This window comes from Anguilla anguilla, chromosome 16 (genome assembly GCF_013347855.1).
Source record: "Anguilla anguilla isolate fAngAng1 chromosome 16, fAngAng1.pri, whole genome shotgun sequence".
Classification (NCBI taxonomy): domain Eukaryota; kingdom Metazoa; phylum Chordata; class Actinopteri; order Anguilliformes; family Anguillidae; genus Anguilla; species Anguilla anguilla.
In genome coordinates, this window is record NC_049216.1 from 23455349 (window position 1) to 23477145 (window position 21797).

General features: G+C 42.5%; 1 protein-coding gene and 1 long non-coding RNA gene across 2 annotated transcripts in view; one reads left to right on the plus strand and one right to left on the minus strand.

The window, feature by feature from the left end:
- Nucleotides 1–15: 15 nt before the first annotated feature.
- slc24a5 (solute carrier family 24 member 5) lies at nucleotides 16–5305 on the minus strand. Its single transcript, XM_035396412.1, has 9 exons — nucleotides 5021–5305; nucleotides 4352–4531; nucleotides 4138–4221; nucleotides 3522–3625; nucleotides 3047–3147; nucleotides 2265–2548; nucleotides 1535–1741; nucleotides 452–553; nucleotides 16–338 (listed from the first exon to the last, which is right to left on the minus strand). Exons 1-9 carry the CDS (start codon nucleotides 5178–5180, stop codon nucleotides 16–18), a joined length of 1545 nt encoding a protein of 514 aa, XP_035252303.1. The 5' UTR covers nucleotides 5181–5305.
- A 1479-nt stretch (nucleotides 5306–6784) lies between these two features.
- LOC118215228 overlaps nucleotides 6785–21797 on the plus strand; it is a 31144-nt gene continuing 16131 nt past the window's right edge. Inside the window, exon 1 of the long non-coding RNA XR_004762793.1 lies at nucleotides 6785–6962. This is a non-coding gene — a long non-coding RNA (uncharacterized LOC118215228). The remainder of the gene's footprint in view (nucleotides 6963–21797) is intronic.

Genomic DNA, 21797 nt, shown 5'->3' on the forward strand with positions numbered 1-21797 from the left:
CGACCTGGGCGGGGCTTAGTCGCCGCAGGCCCGTATGGGGTTGTTGCCGATGATCCCCAGCTCGTACAGGATGGACAGGGTGGCGAAGAGCAGGTAGAGGACCAGGCTCGACACGCCCAGCTTCCAGTCCAGCCTCCACCCGTTCAGGTGCACGGCCACGAAGAGGAAGACGATGGAGAGGAGGAGGGTGCAGGCGGTGTAGATCAACCCCGTGCTGTTCACCTCCACAGGGGATGACGTGTCCACAAACACAGTCTTTATGAACCAGGGAAGCCCCAGGCACAGCATGTCGAACACGTTGGACCCCACTATGTTGGACATCGCCATGTCTGCCTTGCCTGTAGTAAAGAGGGAATCCACCAATCAGAATATGTGCTAGGAATTATGTGACCGATGCCATTTAAAATGAAACTGGTTAGCGCCCTTTAGCGGTGTATGCAGGTTGTTGTACCTTCTCTTGCCACCATCACGCTAGCCACTGTGTCGGGGATGCTGGTGCCGGCTGCCAAGAGTGTCAGGCCCATCACCGTGTCCGGAACTCCCAGCGTTTCTCCTGTTTAAGGCAAAACATGGGCTGGTGGTGCCATTGAGGTTGCAAATGGCTACTCTCAATTTTGCTTGTTGAGCTGATTCTCAGATATTTACATTGATTGGCTCACTGAATAAGAGGAACTATACCGAAGATACAAAGATCAGTGATCTACAATTAATTTTTTTTTTTGAAAGGACAGTAATAAGTAAAATTCGAAAATAAATGTATAAATTCATTTTTTTAAATGCCTTGAGTTTGGCATCTCAACCCTGTCTCAGAGATTCGTATTGAACATGGCTGCGCATGGTCTCGGTTGAACGTGAGTCTGAAGTGATCACGTTGTATGGGGTCAGTGGGATGATGGACGCGAGAGGAGAGCATAGTTTCCTGGTGAATGGAGGGGGGGGGTCCTGCTCGTGTAGTAACACTTCCCTCACTTTCCCATGTGAGTCTGTGAGCACTGGTTTGATAATAATCCTATTATGCTCTACCACGTCTCCTGGCGTCACATGGCATCCCATGAGGCTGAGCAGACCTTAATCCCATGCTAACGGAGAGGCAGGTCTGACTCGGGACGAAGGCCTGTGCTAATCCCCCAGGACACAACAACGGCATTTCAAGAATTTGAATCCGCATGTGATTATCAACCCCCCCCCCCCCCCCCCAAAACTTCCCTGAAGTTATTCTCCCAACTTAGGCCATGTGATTTCTCCTTGCACTGCTAGCAGGAAGAGTTCTGTTGAATACTTCATTGTTTTTTTCCCCCCACTGTTGCTGTTTTAATATCAAAACCAGACAGATGCTATGTTTGCATGTCCACTCTCTCAAAGACAGGGCGTTTGATTTGAGAACCGCAGTCTTAAAGCCAGTTGAGGACGCCAGCTGAGATGTAGGTCTTTTGCATGCATGTAGCTTTTTGTTTTAAAGACCTGGAGGTATTATGTAAATAAACAAATTACACCAGTATGTCACCATCCACTCCAGTGTGCACAGTATATTTACCCACTACAGTGACCATCCAGACCAGTATGTAGGTGAAAGCTGAGATCCACAGTGCAGACATAAAGAATGTCAGCATGAAGCAGCGCTTCCAGAACCTTCTTCGGCAGTCTGGCACGGTCAGGTACAGGAGCAGGATGGTTGGCAGCGACAGCACCCACAGGATTCTCTTCAGGTCGTTCTCTGGCATGGCGAAGACACTACGATGATCTGCTGCAGATAAAGGAGGAACAGATGAAAAACCTGCAGTACTCAGGTAATTGCTTCAAATTTACCATTTTTAAGATTGCTGTGTGTTTAAACAAAATCTTAAAAACAGTCATTTGAAACTAAGTGCTGTTTACTGAAATGTGTTAATTGCAGCATGATTTAGTATTTGTATGTCTACAACAGTAAAAACAGTGGCTTTGATGGCTCCCAACCAGACTGTAGGTCACATGCTCACTGGAACAGCTACCCAGCAGCCATCTGAAAGGTATACGTTTAACCCTTTAAGGTGCAAGATCACAAATATGTGCTTAGAATTTTCTTAACTAAACATTCTAATGCTGATGCAACAATTAGTACTGGTAATCGAGGAAGCAGAGTTCCCAAACACAAACTTGTAATTGTGAAAAAGAAATTACCATTTTTGGCCACTTGTAGAATAGCTAAATTGGGTGATACTATTTTATTGGTTGTAACAGTGATATTTTTAAATTTGAAGGACAGGAACCTGGTCTGGCCAGCTCACCCTCTGCAATCTCGTTGAGTCCGTGCAGGCTGAGGGAGAGGTGGGAGTAGCCTGAGTCGTCCTGAAATATTCCGCTGTCGGTCCTAGAGCGCTGGTGTGTCAGCATGCTGTTCTGCTCATTCCAGCCAATCAGGGGCTGCTGCTCTCCGCTGTCCTCCATGGACTTCGTCAGACAGCCACAGCAGGGGCTGAACTTGCGCATCATGTAGCCGTTGATGCGAAAGTCGAAGCACAGCACGACTATGTACACCCCGTACACCAGCAACAGGCATGCTGCGTCATACCTGGAACATGGAAGACAGTGGTCGTGGAAAAAGACGAGGGAAGTCCAAAGCCTTATCTGTGTCTAATGTCAGTGTGCAGGGATAGCTGTACTTATTATTGAGCTGTAACCCTCTGTGTGTTCCATGTCAACTAAACAAACTGCCAGTCTATGTACCTGAGTGAGCCAAGGCATCGAAGCCCAGAGCAACTATTTATGCCCCTGATGAATCTGAGAACAGAAGAGAATGTTTCATTCACAATGTGGCAAGATGTTTCTCAGGAGTGTAAATGAGAAGGGAATTTAGTAAGACCCGGTGCGTGAGCAAGGTATTGCTTTTCCATTAAAAGACAAAATAGGCTATATATATATATATATATGGAAACCTATGGATTGTTGTTTGTTTGAGGGAAAAGTACAGCATGAATGTATGTCGGCTCTTGGAGTGGTTCAATAAAACTTGGCCGTGTTATGATCTTTATCAGTACTGAGGAAGTCAGGAACAAAAAGAGAGACTTACCAGTACACCTTGTTATCTGAGATAATGGCAATCACAGCCGCAACGCTTATCGCATATGCAATGCAGTCTCGGAACAAAGGCCAGCAGGTAAGCCGTCCAACCTGAGGAGGAGGATGTTAGCAGAATTTTAACATGGGGGAAAGATGTGAAGAGCATTTTACAATTCCTGACCTTGTGGCATTCCTGGTGGAGGAGATACAAAAGCACAGAGGCACATGATGCATCAATCACACTGCCACTGGTTTTGGGTAGTTGTGACACAGCTATAAAATCCACTTGTAAACATAAATGTCATAATGGCTTCACATTTTTACTACCCTGTGATAGAATTCCAAATGAGTCATGGTGAAGATGAGAAGAACCAGACAATATTTAACACAGGCCCCACTCATCTCCTTGCTGTTTGGTTGACCCAATCACACAAAGGCTTGACCCAAATTTGTAAGTGCGTCCAGCCGACCTTAACATTACATACCACAGAGGTAAGGAGACCACAGGCTGCACAAATACCAAGAAGGTTGTAGACTGCAGAACCCACTATAGTGCTGATCCCAATGTCTCCCTTTGTGACAAACACTCCTGTGGAAGAATGAGTGAATGAACAATGCATAATTAATACAATTACTGCAATACTACCACACAGCCAAACTTTCTGTATGAAATGAACTCTGTCAGAATCCAATTAACTCGCAAGGAGTGCACATAGTTCCAATTGGGCGCATACACAGTAAAATACTCAAAGTTATCAACTCTTACAGAGCACAAATGGTCCCTATTGGACACGTCTGCTCAGCTTTAAATTAAAACTGGGCATTTTACTGTGTATGAGCTGACTTAACACAGAATTTTGATATGTGGTACTAGCACTTGTAACAGGTACTCTGACTAATTATTTCTAGGATGTCTAATATTCGTTTGTGTCGGCTTAATAGTCGAACCTACCCAGTCAGTCTCGTTTATAATCACATCTGCATACTCTGGTTAACAGAGTGTATAACGTGGTGACAACCCAGTGCAAACGTAGGCTACCTGACACGCGAATCGATAATAGGTCGCCTACGCAGTACTAGGCTACCTAACAAGTTTGTTACCTAAAAATGCGGTGACCAGCTCTGGTGCTGAGCTGCCCGCAGCCATAAAAGTTGCACCCGCGACGTCTTGAGAAAGTCCGAGACCTGAAGGAAAAGTACGGCCTGTATGAGTAACGAACAAGCAAACGGATGTGCAACACGTTCATGAGAATGTTCTGTCAGTTTACAGTCATAAAATGCGTCAATCAATAGCCCATTTCAAATAGGTACTTACGTTCACTGATAAGCTCGAGAGACGGCAGGAAGTAATCATCGCAGACAATCGACACAGCCAGAAACATGTAAAAAATAATAATAAAATATATAATAATCCCGCCGTCCTTCCTTTCCTGTTTGGTGAAGAACCCTTCTGGAAATTCCGAAGATTGTGGTTGTACGCATTGCGTTTCATTTTCTGTAAGGACAAGAAGAGGGATACTAGATATATAGACTAAATTACTAAAAATAAGAGATTGTTATTAAATTTAGTCAACGCAATTTAGTCGACCGCGGTAGTAGGCTACATGCCAAAATGATGCTATAATCGCAAACTCAAATAAAATAAAATAACATCCAAAATTACACATTACATTACATTACACCTATAAAAGAAAATGAATTGACCATCACATTAAAAATTACTTTAAAGAGGTGCATATTTCCGAAACAACGAAATTACAGCGATACAATTATTTATGCAGTTGCAAAATACAAACAATAATGAAATAAATACCGGCCTAATCATAAAACTAACACTAGTGTTGATTCGTCGCAGAGGACCGACCCTTTGATCCTCTGCCCAGGCGTTGAAGTAGCTGTTCAAATTGATTTCAAACAGCAATTACAGTCCCCATCGAATTGAATAACACGATTCATAAGCCACTTGTCATCAACTGACACTTACCCAAATCCCGGCGAATTCTAGGGGAACTAAGCTCTCGAGAAGTTGCTGCAACTTTGAATATTAAGTGGACCGCACTGTATATGAGGAGTAGCACTAAGGCGATATAAAATAACACTTCCTTTCTTTTCTTCCTCTTGTGCAAAAATGTGTTTTTATCCATAGTCCCTGAATTCAAAAACAGAGATGGTATGAAATGATGGAGAAAGTCATGAGACTCTTACACTAAGCCAGCTAAAACCCCAGGTTTGGCTGGTCGTAAGCCCCTCACAAATTCTCATGCACCTCTCAAGTTATTTCTACGCAGGCTGCAAGATAGATGATTTTCTTAACAAGAAAAACCATCCTTTAAAAAGAAATGAGGGGGAAACCTTATGACAGGGGATCACGGGATTAAAGTATTCCTAAGTATGCTACTTGCCCTGGGCCAATTAGGGAACCACTCATCGCAGGGTCTGAAAGCAGTCGAAAGGAACGATTGTGATAATGCGATCCATGGCACCAATTTGACAATGTAATGAGAATAATAACACCAATGTAAATTAGGGCGTGGATAATTAATTATTCTCAAGATACGGTCCTCCATTCTACACGACTCAACGGTAGCCTACTCGGACACGGATTCCTTTCATTGTATTGACAGTGAGGAATTGTTGTTTTCTCAAGAAATTGACAGCTGCTGACATGTAACATTATTGCTTCTGCTACTACTAGGGGAGAGTCGCCATAAATGTAACGCTCGATAAATGTAACACGTTCAATAACTTAATGAACAATGCGACCATGGCCATTTCAGGTTTGTACATGTAGGCCTACAATTCAGTCCTCTGACACCTCCCAAAGGAACGGAGCAACGTGATAACCTTGCGAGAAATATTTCCAAATATTTTTTTTTTTTAATTACTAAGTAAGAATCTGTTCCGGAAGTAATTTTCTGATATAAGGCTTTATTTTTTTCCAAAATAAATCAAATCATACATAATTTAAGAAAGTTAGGCTATATGTCCTTGAAAAGTTAGTGTGGCTTTCGGAGTGTATTCTTACGGGACTTGGATGTTAGGTTACCAAAAATGGGATGCTGGGTTGATGGTAATACCTGTCCTTATACATGTAACAGCTGTTACAGTTGTGGCCTCTGTGTAGCTATAACAACGTGTTTTCACAATTTTCTGTATAACTTAATAAAACAAAATAAAACTACTGCCTTGACCTTTATGTAGACTAGCTGTATAGTTACAGCTATAGTCTATCTAGTGATTACAAAATGCCATGATGAATTATTGACGATGCTGTGGAGAATGAGTTTATGAATTTGAACAGACAAGCAGGATAAGGGCATTTTTAGCAGCTGCACTGAGGCTGACCCAGCCACTACCAAGCCTGTGGGATTAAACCAAACAACCCAAGAATCATTGAAACAATTTAGACAAATGACCCAGCAGGTTTAACCTAGCATTTGGCTTGAAAAAACAACCCACATTTTTTAGTGTAATTACAATAACCCTTGTGATGTTGTAAATATAATAATATTTTAATATTAGCCTACATATTTAACAACAAAAGCAACAACAACAATAACTTTACATAATCTGAGAGAATGCTTGTAGTTGGGTTGGCGGGCCATACAATCATATTTTTTTTCTAATGTTTTATCCGGTCTATATTAAAATTCTGCAGTTGACTGCTCTCGCCTGATTGCCGAAGTCACAGGAATTTGAATAAAATAGCCCACGCTATAAACGTTGCCGGTGGAAATCGGTAGTGAAATTCACTTTGGGTAGGGGCCAGTGTATCAGACTGTTGAACTTCCAGGTCATGTTGGGGCATGTCCATGAGCTGTTACCTGTTCTCTGGAGAATTACCGAGTAATATATTTTCCCCATCTGACAAACCAAATGGGAACGGCCACCACAGATATATTTGTGAAAGGAAAAGCTTGTTGTGGGTGAGTAAAGTTGACTGTTACATAAATTGCATGATTAAATGTATCCCTGCATCTGGGTTTAAGCTGTAGCCAACTGACACGCTAAAGAGGCAAATAACTACCGTGGTTGAATAAAAGGAAAACAAATCAAACGAATAGAGGTGCTTACTTTACATAATTGGAAGTATTTTTTGATAATCGAATATTAAAATAGCGCATATGGGCCAATTCTTAATTGCAGCATGCAACTAAACTTTAATTCGGTGTGCCGCAATTGTACAAGGAAGACAATTTGAGTGATTCTCTGGAACTATGGATGGTTTCCAGTTTTGTTATCATTAAAGGAACAAAAATATCTTTATGGAGTTTTATTAGCTGTAGCCTATTTCACTGTCCATGTGAGATGCAGGTGAGATTACGGGTATCAGATCGTGTTGTTTTGACCTCTTGTGTTCGGTTCATGAATGGCAACGCATTTTTGGGTGTAAATAGGGGTACGGAATTGGACTGATAGTGAATGATCGAGAGATTTGTGAACTTTGCACTAGGTTATGCATTTGTGATGGCGTGTTGCATTTCAATATCAGAGGTTACTGTAGTCTACTTAATTCGCAAACTTTCCTTCCGATACCATTGCATGTTATTGCCTGTTAGGCTACATATGGAGTGTACGCTATGCGTGAATTTGAATGACTGGGGTAAACTACTTTACATGATTGCCGCAATTTATGCCAGCTGTTATTTTAAAGCACGTTTTAAAATAAGCAGTCTTTTATGGCCTGAATGAAACGGATTCTTCACATCCCAAGTTTAGATCAGCGGTGCACAACAAGGGTCGATCCGTTTCAGGATTTTGTGCCAAGTTCTACTCTAAATTATTTAATTAGCTCAATCTTATCTGACATTTGTCAGATGAAGATACTATAATTGTCAGATCCAGCTACAGCCGCAGTACCATTACAGGCACAGACTGCAAGTGTATCCTAAAGAATTTACAGAATTGGTTAAGTACAGCAGTGTACTAGCTATTTTGTCGAGAAAAAAACCAGCACGCTGGCCAGCCTTCCAGGACCGGAGTTGTGCACTCCTGGTTTAGGTGAAGTTCCACACAGATGCAGGTAATTATCCACCAGATGGCAGCAAAGGTCTGTCTCAATGATCTCCTCTTTCTGTTGTCGAACATTTGTCCTCCGAACACTACATCCTTTTCTTCAGTTCTGGGTTACTTATTTCCTCTTTTATTATGTACAAAGGCCGCGTCTTTCACTTCTGTTGAAAGAATGCTGTGGTCAAATAGTAATTTGCATTAGTGAAGGAAAATTATTGTTAACTTTTACATTTGATGATTTGTATACATGATTTGCGAGCTTGAGGATAAATCAAAGACCGGTTTAATTAAGAAGGGCATCTCATTGCCTTTGTTGACATTGAAGTTCTCAAATCCTCATGGAAAAACATGCTGGCTAAGTATGTGCATGTAGGCTGTTTATGAAACCATATGCTTGTGTGATTTATCTTATAGCCTTTGTTTTCATGTGTGCTTTTCCAAAAGTGTGGTCCATTTTTGAAAACATTTTGAATACACTGTAACACACGGCCAAACAAACTGACAACTGTTTTCCATTTTGTTAACTTCAGAGAAGCATTGCATTTGAGAGGAGCCAATCAAATCTCTTCCCCCTTCACGCAAGTGTTCCATTACACCACTGAAAAGGAGGGGAAAAACACATTGGTTACACATTTACTGTATGAAAGATTTAGAGCAGGGTTAAGACTCAATTAAACAACACTGTTTACTGCCCTGTCTGTTTGGGCACAGTGCTATTAAATATGTATGTTCAGAGTCCAAATGGGTTTTTGGTTGACCTGGCAGGAAATGTAGGCTGTCCCTCAGTGTTTGTGCAGAGCTGTGCGTGAGGCCCTGAAAAAGGGAGGACGTGGACAGAGTGGTTTAAATTTCCTCCGACTGCAGAGCGGCAGCATTTCTTTATGTTGGGCTTCCCATCGAAGCGAGCGCTGTGTGCAAACTGTGTGAAGAAAATAACAATTAATGTATTTAGTGATGCTGAGGAAAAGTCAAGTTTCATGAATGTATTTGGGGGCTGCATTGTGGCACTAACATGTGACTGCTGTCCACAAAATGGGCTATTATGAAATTTGAGTTCTTTTATCTAAAAAATAGAGCCTCGATTAAAAAAAAAAAAAAAAAAAAAATGAAAACGAGACTACTGGCTGACTCAAAACTATTTTGCTTCTATAGTCTTTTGAATTATTTTAGAAATTTTGTGTTTCATTTTTTAAAACGTCAAACCCACAACTTTTAAATGTTTAGAAAAAAGCTGTGACCTGTTATAGTGTATATGACATTATGCAAAATGCATAATCTTTGAAACTTTTCAGACGTCTTTCAAAAAACACTTTTAAAATTAACATTGCATACAAATCTTCACTGTAGTAGTATCTAGCACTTATATTGAACTTCTATCGTTATCTTGATGTTGTAACTCATTGCCATGTCTCCTAGTTTGACTTAACAGTACTCTCTGACCTAGCCTATGCTTACTGTGTGAACTGGACTTAACATGTTCATTGTTATGAATAAATGTTACACAATGAGTGTTGTACCTTATCGGTCCTGTGTTTTGTAGTTTTTCCAACCTTCGGTATGCACCTATTGTACATCGCTTTGGATAAAAGCATCTGCCAAACAATTTAATGTAATGTAGTAGCAATAGAGGTTGTGTAGATTTGTCCTATTAAAAATGGAGAAGCCCAAACATGTCCGAATGACAACAAACAGTGCAAAACGTTTTCTCAGTCCTCTGCTTGTGAAGCCCAAAATCATAGGGAAACACAAAAACTCAGTGCTGGGCAGAAATCTGAGGCGGGATCACAGCCTAATATTCTATTCTGGTCTCATATTTGCGGCGACTGCTGGCCAAAGCGCAATTATAATACGGTTTAACGAGGAGCTGAAGTCTCACTGGGTCTCTGAGTGAGAGCCAGAGGATGGTGCGCTGAATTTGTTAATGAAAACGGCTTCTCTTGCGGAGTATTCGCTTCCCCACACTAGAAAGGCACGGGACTCTGGTTCTGCAATACCCTGCTATCTGCTGGAAGTATTACATTCCCTCTGCCCCTCAATCATGGACTGGCACTGATTCTGGGGAGTTGTGCTACACATGCCAGATTTAATCATACTGTTGGACACTTAATCCTTTTTACTTCCTTTCAGGAAAAAGTTAAGGATTTTCTGTTATTCTTACAAAACTTTTAGCTACTCTGAAGAACTGTCAGTAGATGTTGTGGTTATCTAAAAAAGAAAAAATAGGTTCAAATTCAGTTTATTGCTCAATGCTGACTTGGTTATTATGATAAAATTCTGTAATGTTCATCATTTTGGTTTGATGATCATGAAACACAAGCTCCTGAAGTTCTCTTATGGTTTCAAACCTACTCCTGGCAATCTAACCTTCATAAAATCCCAGGATGCATTACACCATTTCTCTCTGTGGAATATATGAAATTACATTTGCAAATCATGGTATTACACATTTTATAAAACCTTCTCCATCTCACGAAGCTGGCTTGTGTCTTATTGTGCGGAATTGTAAAATGTGTCTGTTTTAGTGGTGTGCTAGACTCAAAGAGGAAGAGGCCAGACCAGCTTCAAAGAACACTCTGGGGACAGGAGCTTACACAAAATCAACACTTAAATATAGAAAAAAAGACTTTAAAATTTCACAGTATCCTGCACCTGCACATACCTTGAGTGGAGGGGGGAAAAGGCAACTTTTTAAGTGGAGTTAGAAATAAAGAATGTGTTCATTGCTTATTTCTCCAGGACTGGGGAATGTTGCACACTGATGCCAGAATGTGGATAAACCATAGCAGCAAACCTGCACCACTGCCCAACTGTCTCGATTCCTTTCAATAAGTTAACCCCCCTAAGCAAGCATATAGGCAAGGAACAAAATAGTTATTTTGTATATAAGGCCAAAATGTGTTGCAATTAGACTGAACTTGGCCTTAAGTCAGAAAAAGTTATTTCACTGGTAATGTATTTCAACAGTAACATTTTTCTTAAGATGCACTTAAAAGGTAAGACCTTTTACATAATTGCACTCTTTAATGGAATGCACAGAGCCTTTGAAGAGATTGCTTGAAGCACCTGCTCTGTCTCCTGCTCTCATTATTTAGTATCAGAATAATAGTAGTACTACTTTTCTGTTTTCAAGCTGAGAATTGCTGCTTGGGTCAGAAGCACCCTAATTAAACCTGCCATTGTCAGCTTCAAATAATTGGACTAAAGTAGAACAAATGAATTTGATTAAGGGAAAAAAAAAAAAGAAGTGGACGAAAGTGGAAGTGAGCTTCAAAAGGAATTGACACGGCGGACATGTTTAAACTCTATCCTCCTGTTTCATCCGTGAAGATCTCGTCTGGGACCGTGTTGTGCAGAGGCAGATTGATTTACTGCATGCTGTCCCAGTACCGTCTCTTATCAAGATGCTCCAAAAACGGGCTTTTTAAGCCAAGCAGATGGGAGTTCTATTATTTAAATTGGCAGGTTTTTCCTTTTTTTTTTTTTTTTTTTCAGTGAGGCAGAATATCAGGTTGATCCTCTCGGGCTATTGGACGGTTTCATTTCAGGTGTTGTCTCGCTGCTCCCTCTTCTCGTTTCATCGCAGACTGTTTTGAAAAGAGGTTTTCTGGCTGCTGTGATTAAAGCCAATCCAACAGGAGCTCTGAGAGGCTTCCAGCATTAGTGAAATTGGGGGGGGGGGGGGGGGGCTTTGGTTCTCTCTGCGCCCTCCTGCTTGGAGCCAACCATTCAACGTGTTAGTATCTGCCAATCGGCACTGCTCAGAGTGCACACACACCTGGTGCTTCGTGTCAGGGGCTCACCTGGAATACTGCAGGTCACACCTGAGTGGGTGACCAGCAGACCAGAAATCTTAAGGAAGGGTACAGCACTTAACTAAGCCTCAGACCCGTCGCCTGTAGGGCAGAGCGTTTCACAGATTTTGTTTATACCCTAAGCTGAAACCACATCGACTTGTGCTTGATTACAACATGTCTGTTCCCCTGAGGCTTGGGTTTGAAGAGAGGGGCTCCAAATTTCTATTGCAGTGCAACATGCTAAAAAGGCGAACGTACTACATTTGTAAGTAACAGAAATTCACCTCTACAGATTGAAAGTCTAAAAGAGTCTGAATGCATTCTTAAGGGAGAGCTACTCTAGTTGCATATTCACACAGCTAAAATGTTCCTTGTGGAAATAATCTGACCCTCTTAAGTGGGTGATGTGATCTCGAAAATGACTATCAAAGAGAATCGGTGATTATCTGCAGTGTTCCTGAAGCATGCAGCTCTTCTCTGATCTATAACAGCAGGTCATGGTTGTTTTCTCTGGTTGATGCAATTTCTAAATAAACAAGGTTTATGAAAGAAGTTGTGGTATCGGTGTTTGGATAACTTCAAAAAAAAATAAAAAAGTAAAAGTTGTGTTTTTTCCACTGAAAAGTTTCCACGCTCAGATGTCCCGTTGCTCTGTTTTCGGTCCCGTTGGTTGTGGCTGATAACGCTTGGCGGTGTTTCCGCGCGAGGTCTGTGGATGGAGAGATGTAGAGGAGCTGTGATGGGCTGACGGCTCGCTGTTGGCCTCGCCTCAGATTATCCTGGCACCTGATGTTCCCTCTCATGGGCCAGCAGGTCCAAATCCTGGAGGAATCTGGTGCTGCCTGCAATTGAAATAATTTATTAGGCTCTATTCCTGTTGGCAAGAGAAGGACCTATAGCATCTTGCGATTGGCTGCTTGGCTGCTTTTGCCCCAAAATTATTACTCTGTTTTAATTTGTCATGAATTATCATTCTCCTTCATTAAATTTTGTTAGTTTATTTCCAGTCAATTAATTTTCTGATTTGATCAAAACGGTGTAGTGCAAGCAAAACCCACTGACTTTCAGCCTTCAAGTCTGACTGGGTGGCGATCATGTTACCACCTTTCATTGCTTGGACATAGAACAAGACATAAAAAAAGACCTGGAATAATATCTAGAGCTGCGTGTTGTGCTGCTGTCTGGCCTGTTGCTGGGGTTCCAGCCAGCTGTAGCCTAGCGGGCCCGTCTGTGCGGGGCGGGCCCTGCGGCTTCCTCTTCAGAGGTCTCTCTGATTGGCGGTGGTGCGCTGGGGCCAAGCGGCCCCCACTGGTTGTGTGTGTGCGGGTCAGCTGAGCTGTTAGCCCGTTGACCGCTGCCAGCAGGGCGGTGTGTTGTTCTGCCTCATACCCAGGACTGCCGTGCTTGAAGTGGCACAGCAATAACAAACCGCATCTTAACAGGATGAGCAGAAATGATCAACATAAATATTGTTATTTCGGAAGCCGTGGTGATCATGATTAAACGTCTTCTCTTATTTATACTGTACGGTGCCCTGGGTGAGTCCGTCTGCCAAATGATTAGAATGTATTGGGTTCTCAGAATATTTTCTGGTTGGACAAGGGGCTTTTTGGGGAGGGTTGGTAGGTACACACACACACACACACACACACACACACATCCTCTTGTGCACCCTGAATAAACATGCTCTGGCCCTCATGCCTCTCACTGACCCCCACTCCTACACACAGAGCAATATTTTACTACTGTGTTCCAAATGGCTGCAGACCTGCCAGAATGCCCATCCAGTGCAATTTAATGGCCACTTAGTCACTGATGGACTCATTTGTGCATCCATTCTAAAGTATGGCTGAGAAGGGAGTCTCATAACGGCTGTAATCATTAAATATTTCCATTAATAGCTGTTTAGATTAACTATCACCCATGAGTGTCTATGCTCAATGTAACTAAGAACTCTCTTCTTTCTATCGACGGTGCTTTCTGCAATGCTTTGGGAAAATGCGATGCTGATTGTGGAAAAAAATGTTCTGAAATGGCCGTTTAAAGCGTTTCATTGGGCTAACAGGTTGTTATGGCGCTGATTTGAATGTTCTTCTGTTTTTCCCCCCTTCCCTCTCTTGCGCTAGCGCATCTCTGTGGGTGCGCGAGAGCGCTCGTCTCCGACTCCGTCTCATTAACCGCTGCCACCGCTGCACATACGGCCCTTTTGTGCACTGACACAATGGAAGGTTTTGTTACGTGCGCATAATAACATGCATTGTTTTGGGGTTTTACGTTGAGGGGGGAGCGGATTACGCGCCCGAGACTCGCTCTCTTTTGTCTATGTTCTCAGTCAGATGTGAGTGTTGAAGAGGTAAATGGAGTCTGGGGGGAAAAAAAGCCATTTTCCAATGCTGCATTATGCCGAAAAAGTTGGGCTTGTCCCTGTCGGAGCATCAGAAACGGATATAATGCGCCTCCCTTGACACCGTTCGGTTGTGTGCGCGTCTGAACCTGACGTGGCGCGTCGTGTTTAACGGCACGGTTTGTTTTGTGAAGATGAGATAAACACAGATTTACTGCAGACGTTTGTGGCACACCGGCTCTTTCAGGCTGAGATGTGAGTCAGTCTTCAGTTGTAAATAAGGTGCTGTTCTCTCTTGTTTTTGTACATGTTTGTTTGCCTCCTTAAGTCTTAAGAATGAATCGGCCTTTGTCAAGAGCGGCGCTCGAGGCTTTGATTGCATTAGAGTGCTTTGCAGATTCATTCTTCCAAGGAAAGGAGTGTGAGTTAGACTTTAATTTAAAATGTCCTGTTTTCTACAGCTGTCAAAAATGACATAAATTAGGAAAGGGAGGTTGAGATGAACACACACTGTCACTTCTGAATAACGAGTGGGGAAATGCATGCATAGGCAGGGGGAGCGACTGGTGAAAGAGAACACCAGAACACCCCCCCCCCACCCTCCCTCCCCTCCAAGAAATACACACACACACACACACACACACACACACACACACACACCACAGGAGCGGTGGGCCCCACCCAGTAGGTCTAAGGAGCTGCATCACATGCAGCCACAAGTTTCCACATGTGAGTCTCAGTCAAGCCAGGGAAACCCACGTCTTAAAACCCAACCCTTTATTTAACAGCGCGCACGCACCCACACGCACACACAAAATTCGCAGCTTAAGTCCTACAGGTAAACATTTTTAAGGTGGGGCCATGTGTTCTCACACAGTATCATGTATTCCCCACCCTCTGGCGTTGCAGTTTTTTTTTTTTAAAAGGCAATTTTTATTTATCCCCCATGGTTCCTGTTGTACAACCCTCACCCCTGTCCCTGATATTTGTTGGCATCCTCTTGTTTGCCCTCAGTGGATGGGGTGGCAGTGTAGACTTGGGGTGCACTGTGGAGGGTGTGGCACACTGGGCCAACTCCAAGCTCCGCCCCTCTTGTGGTCAAAGCCCTGCTGCATATGGTCGGCCCAGCCAAACGGGGACATTCCAAGCATCCTCACCTGCACCACTTGAAGCCAGAGGCAAGGTTAGATTAGGTGTCTTTCTAAAATTTCACCTCATGTACTCCATTCTGGTGTTGGGCCAATGAATTCTTAAAAACAACATGACAATAATGTTAAAATCAATTTTAAAACTCACCGCTAACCAGTTTTTCAGCACTGCTGTAACATGTGCCATTTAAATTGTTATTTTTGGTTCTAGTAAACATAGGTGTTGCTGCATTCTGAAGAAGTTGCAGTTTATCCGTTTTTCTGACGGAGATCGGGAAGAAGCATAGTGTAGGCTGCTCATAATACACAGCACGCATTAGCCTGTCTGCAAAAGCCAAAAACTGCTTTCACAAGGGTCAAAAGATGTTTCATGTTCAGTGCGCTGTTGAAATGGCAGAACGTGAGCAGGAGTGGTTTCAGATAACATCAGAGTTTTCTCCAAAGCTCTAAATCTGTTATTGATTTAGCATAAACCAAAACGATTAATGTAGCATTAAGCTTCTGCTATATTTCCTTTCTGCCTTTACCGTATATATACTTGTCACAATATATCTTATATCTTGTATGTCACAAATATCTTGTGGTGTCTAGCAAAATAAACAGTCGTAAAACTGCACCACAACTACAGGAAGCACTCAATGCAACCGGAGCAAAACCTGTTTCCCTGACTACTCTGAAACGGCAGCTATGATCTGCTGGTCTAATAGGATGTGTATCTGCCAATATTTCTTGCTCCAGTGTTGATGGTGCTTGACCCTCTGGAATATTTTCTTCTTGTGTACAGCACGTAGCAAGGGCTTTTTCTCAGATACACATTCTTGTAGACCAGCAGATTGTAGTGGCCATTTCATTATAGTCAGAGAAACTGGTTTCTCTCTAGTAGTATTGAGTTCTTCCTGTAATTGTGGTGCAGTTTCCTGTTGGTTTCTTTTGCTTGACTACACAATATATTTGTATTGTGCCTCTTGATCTTCCTGTTCTTCTCCTGTTGCGTTACTGTCCATCCGCCAGACCCTTCTGCGTATGTACTGTACACTGCACCTCGAAATCTTAAGCTTATTTGCAATTTCTCTCTGGGAATAATCTTCTTGCCACAATACGTTTACTTGGCCCTGCACATCTAAGCCTAACACCTCCTTCTTTACCTTATTTCTTGCAACTTTAGTGCCCATTTTACTTGTACTACAGGCTAAAGGTATTAGGCTACCTGTGGTTTAATCTTGAAGTAGATAAGATTTCACTCAATTTCATTACCCCTCCACCTCCCTCCCACTCCTAAACCTCCCATTTTGAAAAATGATTGGATAGTTATTTTGAGGAAAGCCGTGTCTGAGAAAATTTTATAAGTAAAATTCATCTTTTTGTGTTATGAATGTATGTAGAGATGGAAAAAAAAGTTTATACTTTGGTTTGTTATTCAATAAATGCACATAGCATATCAACTGCATTTGTCTCTACCTAAAGTTATTTTATATATATATATATATATATATGTGAAAGTGCATATTTCTGCATTGAAGGCACAGCGACACTTCACACATTGATCTAGACTGCAGTAGCTACATCTAGCCTTTGTTGCATTTCACTGATCTGTGAATGGCTCTGGATAAGGGCTCCTGCTTTGTGAATATATTCAATATGAATGACACTTTTACTGTTAAAATGCCTGATACTTAACTTGAAAATGCAAATTTCATCTGAAATGTTTTTTTGCCTCCCTGCGCTAGCGATCAGTTTAACATCAGTGTGTAAAAAGAGCTGTACGCGACAGCTGAAAGCTGAGCGGGTGTGCCGTGTGAGGTTTTTTCTTTTGTTTTATCAGTGTGTCTTATCCCCTCCTCACCTCAGCCTTGATTAAACACTTCTGCAAATGTTTGCTTTATTTTCCAGGACCCTTTTTTTTTTTTTTATCTTAAACTGACAACATTCTAGTCCAACATCATCCATCAATATTTATTCCTGTTTTGTTTGAGGAAGAGAGGGGGGAAAAAAAAACCCCGCCTGGACTTTGTTTACACCCCCGCCCCTCCCTCTGGAGTTAACCAACACATTCTGCTAACCACATTTGAACTTGTTTGGTCCCCTGAGTACAACATGTAAAAAAATATTCACAGAAAAAAAAAAAAGGATTTTTTTTTGTTTTGTCACATTAGAAAAAAAAAGATATTACGACAGAATATTTGTAATGTAATGTAACTTGTGTAGGCATTTCTGTAATGGGATCAGAGGCGCTCTCCCCATGTGCCGGAGGGTCTGTGAGTGATCTAAACGTCTTCCCAAAGTGACATCCTCTTAAAAACCGAGCTTTCCCCCACATCGTTTCTCCCTGTGTGTCCCTCTTGATAATGGCTTGTGTAAGCTGTGTCTTTCTGCTCTTTGCTTAGGAAAAACTGCCAGGTTCCAAATGAACTCAGGGAAGGTGATCTGTAGGTGGTACAGATGTGTAACCTTTGTGCCAGGCAGATGATCAAAATTTTTTTGGCACCTGTAACCAGCACAATGGAATGCTTGGTCCCTGCTGTCTCCCACAGTATAAGCACTAGATACATTATTAACAAATTCAAAAAATATAAAGCAGTAAACATTAAGTAATTAGTAGGCTAGTACAAATTTGAGTGCATAACCGTGCAAGTGGCCGGTAAATGCATTGTGCAATGCACTAGTGAGTTATAAGTCATGTAGTTTATGACTTAAGGTGTGCTCAGTCCGTTGCAATGAACAAGCACAGGACTCACAAGGCTGTTGCTTTCTCTAATTTGGTGCATCTTAGTTGCTTGATTTATATTCTTTTCTTTCTGCGGATTATGAGCCTCTTCATCTCGCAGTCGTCACTGTTGCGCTGGGGCCTGTCTGTCGTTAACTTGTGCTTTTGCCATCTCTCCGAGTAGCCCGCCTTAGTTTTGAGGTGGGTCTTCTGCGGCACAAAAGGGCCAGTGTTCGGCGGGAGAACGCGCTGAGCGAAATCGTCTCTTCGCTGGTGCGGCTGCTTCACATCGATCTGTTTGCATCCGGGCTGGGCCGTGAGGGGAGGCCCTTTGTGCATTTATTTCTGTTTGCTGAACTCTGCTGAGTTTTCACAGGGGAGGAAAATGAGCCTAGGGGGAGGGAGGGGGGGGGGGGGTGATGGTGATGGTGGGGGATGCAGGGGAACAACTTCTAGGATAGTGGAGAAAACTATTAAGGTACCATTTGTGTACGAGCGTATTGAATCGTGCCAAGTAATTAATGCTGTGAGGACCCAGTGATGCCTATTAAAAATGCATTTCTGTTGGCTGAAATGGTTCTGAGGCCATGCTGTACAAGGCTAGAAAAGCTTGTTCTGGAGAGATGAATTCCTTTGAGACAGAAAAAAAAAACAAACAAAAAAAACAAGGTCATTTAATGCCGTTTGACCAAACAGAAATTTGTTGGTTGTTTGCCAACTGAAGCAGTCTGATGTCTCTCTGTGTGAAACATGCAAAGCTTTAGTCATAGGAGGAAAAAGTCTGTATGTGTTACCACAGACACTTAAAATGTCTAACCTGTGGCTGTCACACCCAGTTTTATGGGCTTGTGTTGCAGATTAGGCTGTTACAGTTGAAAAAAGAGATGATGCACATGTTGCAAATTGTCTGGTCTCGTTGCCTGTACGGACTGCCTACACTGGTAGGCGGGTTTGTCGTTGGTAGAATCAGCAGGGGATTTCATTAGCTTAGCTGCACCAAAGCCCGCTTAGTCAGTGAGTGACTAACGCAGGACGCCCCCTTGGTGGGCCTAGGGTTTGATTGGGAAACTCGCACACATGCTGCCCCTCCCCCTCCCAAATTCCTGGAGTCTGATAACAAAAAGGCAGGGCCCACAGGCACAATAACAAGGTGTGCTCCTGTGGAGCAGGCTGATTACTTCACTGCACCTGGGATTTTCCACAGCCCCGCCCCTCTCTACTGGGGGTCCTGGCCACATGAACCACTCAGCAAGCTGCCTCTTGTTCCACCACAATTAGTGCTTTACCTGGATAAGAAGCACCTTTACCTGTTAAAGTGAGCTCCTTCACCTCCTGCTGAAAGTTCTGCAGGTATAAGCTGGGCTCCTGCTGCTTTTTAAGTTTGTTTTGAAGATTCTTTGTCACGCGATTCACATCCACCCCCCCCCCCCCCCCAATCCTGGATATTCTGATGAATTTGTTCTTTTTTGGGGTCTCTTTCTTCAAAAATGTGAACCGAATATTGTAAAGAAACCTAATCTTCCATTGAGGGCAAGTTTTTCAGGTTGGAGTTTTTTCACTGCATTACATTACGGGCAGTTAGCAGATGCTGTTCTCCAGGGCCACTTGCACAGTTTTTGCATTTCTTAAAATATCCATTTATACAGTTGAGGCAATCTGGGCAAAATACCTTGCTTGGGAGTACAACAGAAGTGTCCTACCTGGGAATCGAACCTGCAGCGTTTAGGTTTCTAGGCCAGCTTGCTAACCATTGCTAACCATTTTGTGCCTCACATCCTAAACAGAGGCATATGATGGTGCAGATTGAGATAGGAATGGAGTCTACTTGTAATCCCATTCAGCTCTAAGCATGGTCTCCCCTCCTCTGATCAAGCAGTCGGGCACCTTCATTCAAAACCAGACTCTGATTTCTGCTGTGTTTTGACGTGATGTTTTATACTATAATGCACGCAGAGCATAACCTGTAACTGCAGGGATGGTCGGTCCTCTAAGGATGATGGGCACTTTTAGTGGCAGTTTAAAACAAAGGCCAAAGAAGGAATGATTTTGAGTGCCTGACATTGAATTGACCAAGATCGATAGTGATCACTGATGTCATAGCTTGAAACTCATAATTATTTGATTTAAGGGTTAATCTGAAGTACATTTTATCAGAACTGAATTTCTGATGCTCCATGCTCTTTCATTCAAAACGATTGAGACTTTAAATATGGACCTGGTTTTTTTTTTTTCATTCCATTTATTAGCTTTTTTTAAAAAGCAGGTGAAGGCGTAGGGTTTGTTATGAGCTTTATTTCAGCCTGTTATTTCATTTGCTGGTGTTGTGGGCCTCCGTATGATGTTTGTTCAGTAAATTTCAGTATGGTGGCTTGTTGCCATGTGCATGAAACTGTGATCCCCCCCCCCCCCAACCAGACCAGTCTTTTTGTAGCTTGTTTCCTGAAATGAAATACTCTGGTTTTCTTTGAACTTCTATAGTGCATGTTCCCTGTATTGACATCAACGGGGCGAAATCCAAAGATGGAGGGTTATTCTGCCCCAGTGATTAGTACAAATGTGCCCCTCAGACACCTCAGTGTAATTAAAGTGTCAAATGAAAATTAAAGGTTTCATATTCTAAGTACTTGAGGAAGAAATGAAAGAATTGAATGTGTGGAGAGCAAATTTCTGCTATAATTGCTGCCTTTTTTAATCTCCAGGAAAAAGCTGCTGAAAGTGATTTCTTTCCAGGCATACCAAGCTGAGAGAATTGGAGCAGCAGTCATGGGAAGATTGCCTTTTTTATTAATGATCCTGGCTGCGTCATGCAGTCTCGAAACGTAGGCCTACTCCGCAGCATGTAACCGGCATTGTTAGCTGCCAGCTGGTATTTCTTGGAGCCTCGTGGTAGGTTTCTCTACAGCTAACAAATTTGGCATTGATTCATTACTTTTGCGAACATTATTCTACAGCAAGAAGCGATCTGACAGACTCAACTTCCTCGCTGAAAGTTGGTGTTTTGCAGTGTTAAAAAAAGAAACTATATTAATCTGGCCGATGAGCAACTGCGATATCCTACAGTGTTCAAATGAAATGTGAGGCGTGCTGGATCTCTTCGTTCTACTCGGTGTGCTATTTAGCGATCAGAGCGAAGGTGAGATGAGATGGTGCATTCCAGACGAGAAGCAGACGTCTCTCGAGTCCCCAGGCATTCCAGATGTGTGCGCTCGGAATTTACCGCGATCATGTGAACGCTTTTAGGGCGAGTGAAAAGGAGGACGAGAAGGAAAAACGTCAGTGACTGTGGGGTGCGATTTCGTTGAATCTCGGCAAGACCATAATTGAAGGGGCTTTTGCATGAAGCGCGATGAGGACGTATGAAAGCACTTGAGTGTTTTGCTCTAACGAGCTGACGTCACAAATATAGAGGCGGCTGTCCTTCCAGAGGGCCTCCTAATACTCCCCTTATTGTACTGCCAGCTGACGGGCTGTTGGTATTGACGTTCTTATGTACTTACATGAATGGCTGCTTGGTTTTCAGCCAGTAATGCACAGTATTTTATATCTAATTATTTTTGATGGAGCAAGGGATACCTTTTTGCAAACTGGTTAAGTCGCCTCATTCATTCAATAAATACAGTTGACATGTCATTGAGAAATCCATTTAACAGCTCAGAAATGTTGAAAACTGTCTGAACAAGTCCTTTGAAAGTCACGTTTTTTGGAAAGAGAAGCCTCAGGTAAGGGGCAGGAGTGTTTTACCTTACATTTGGACCCAT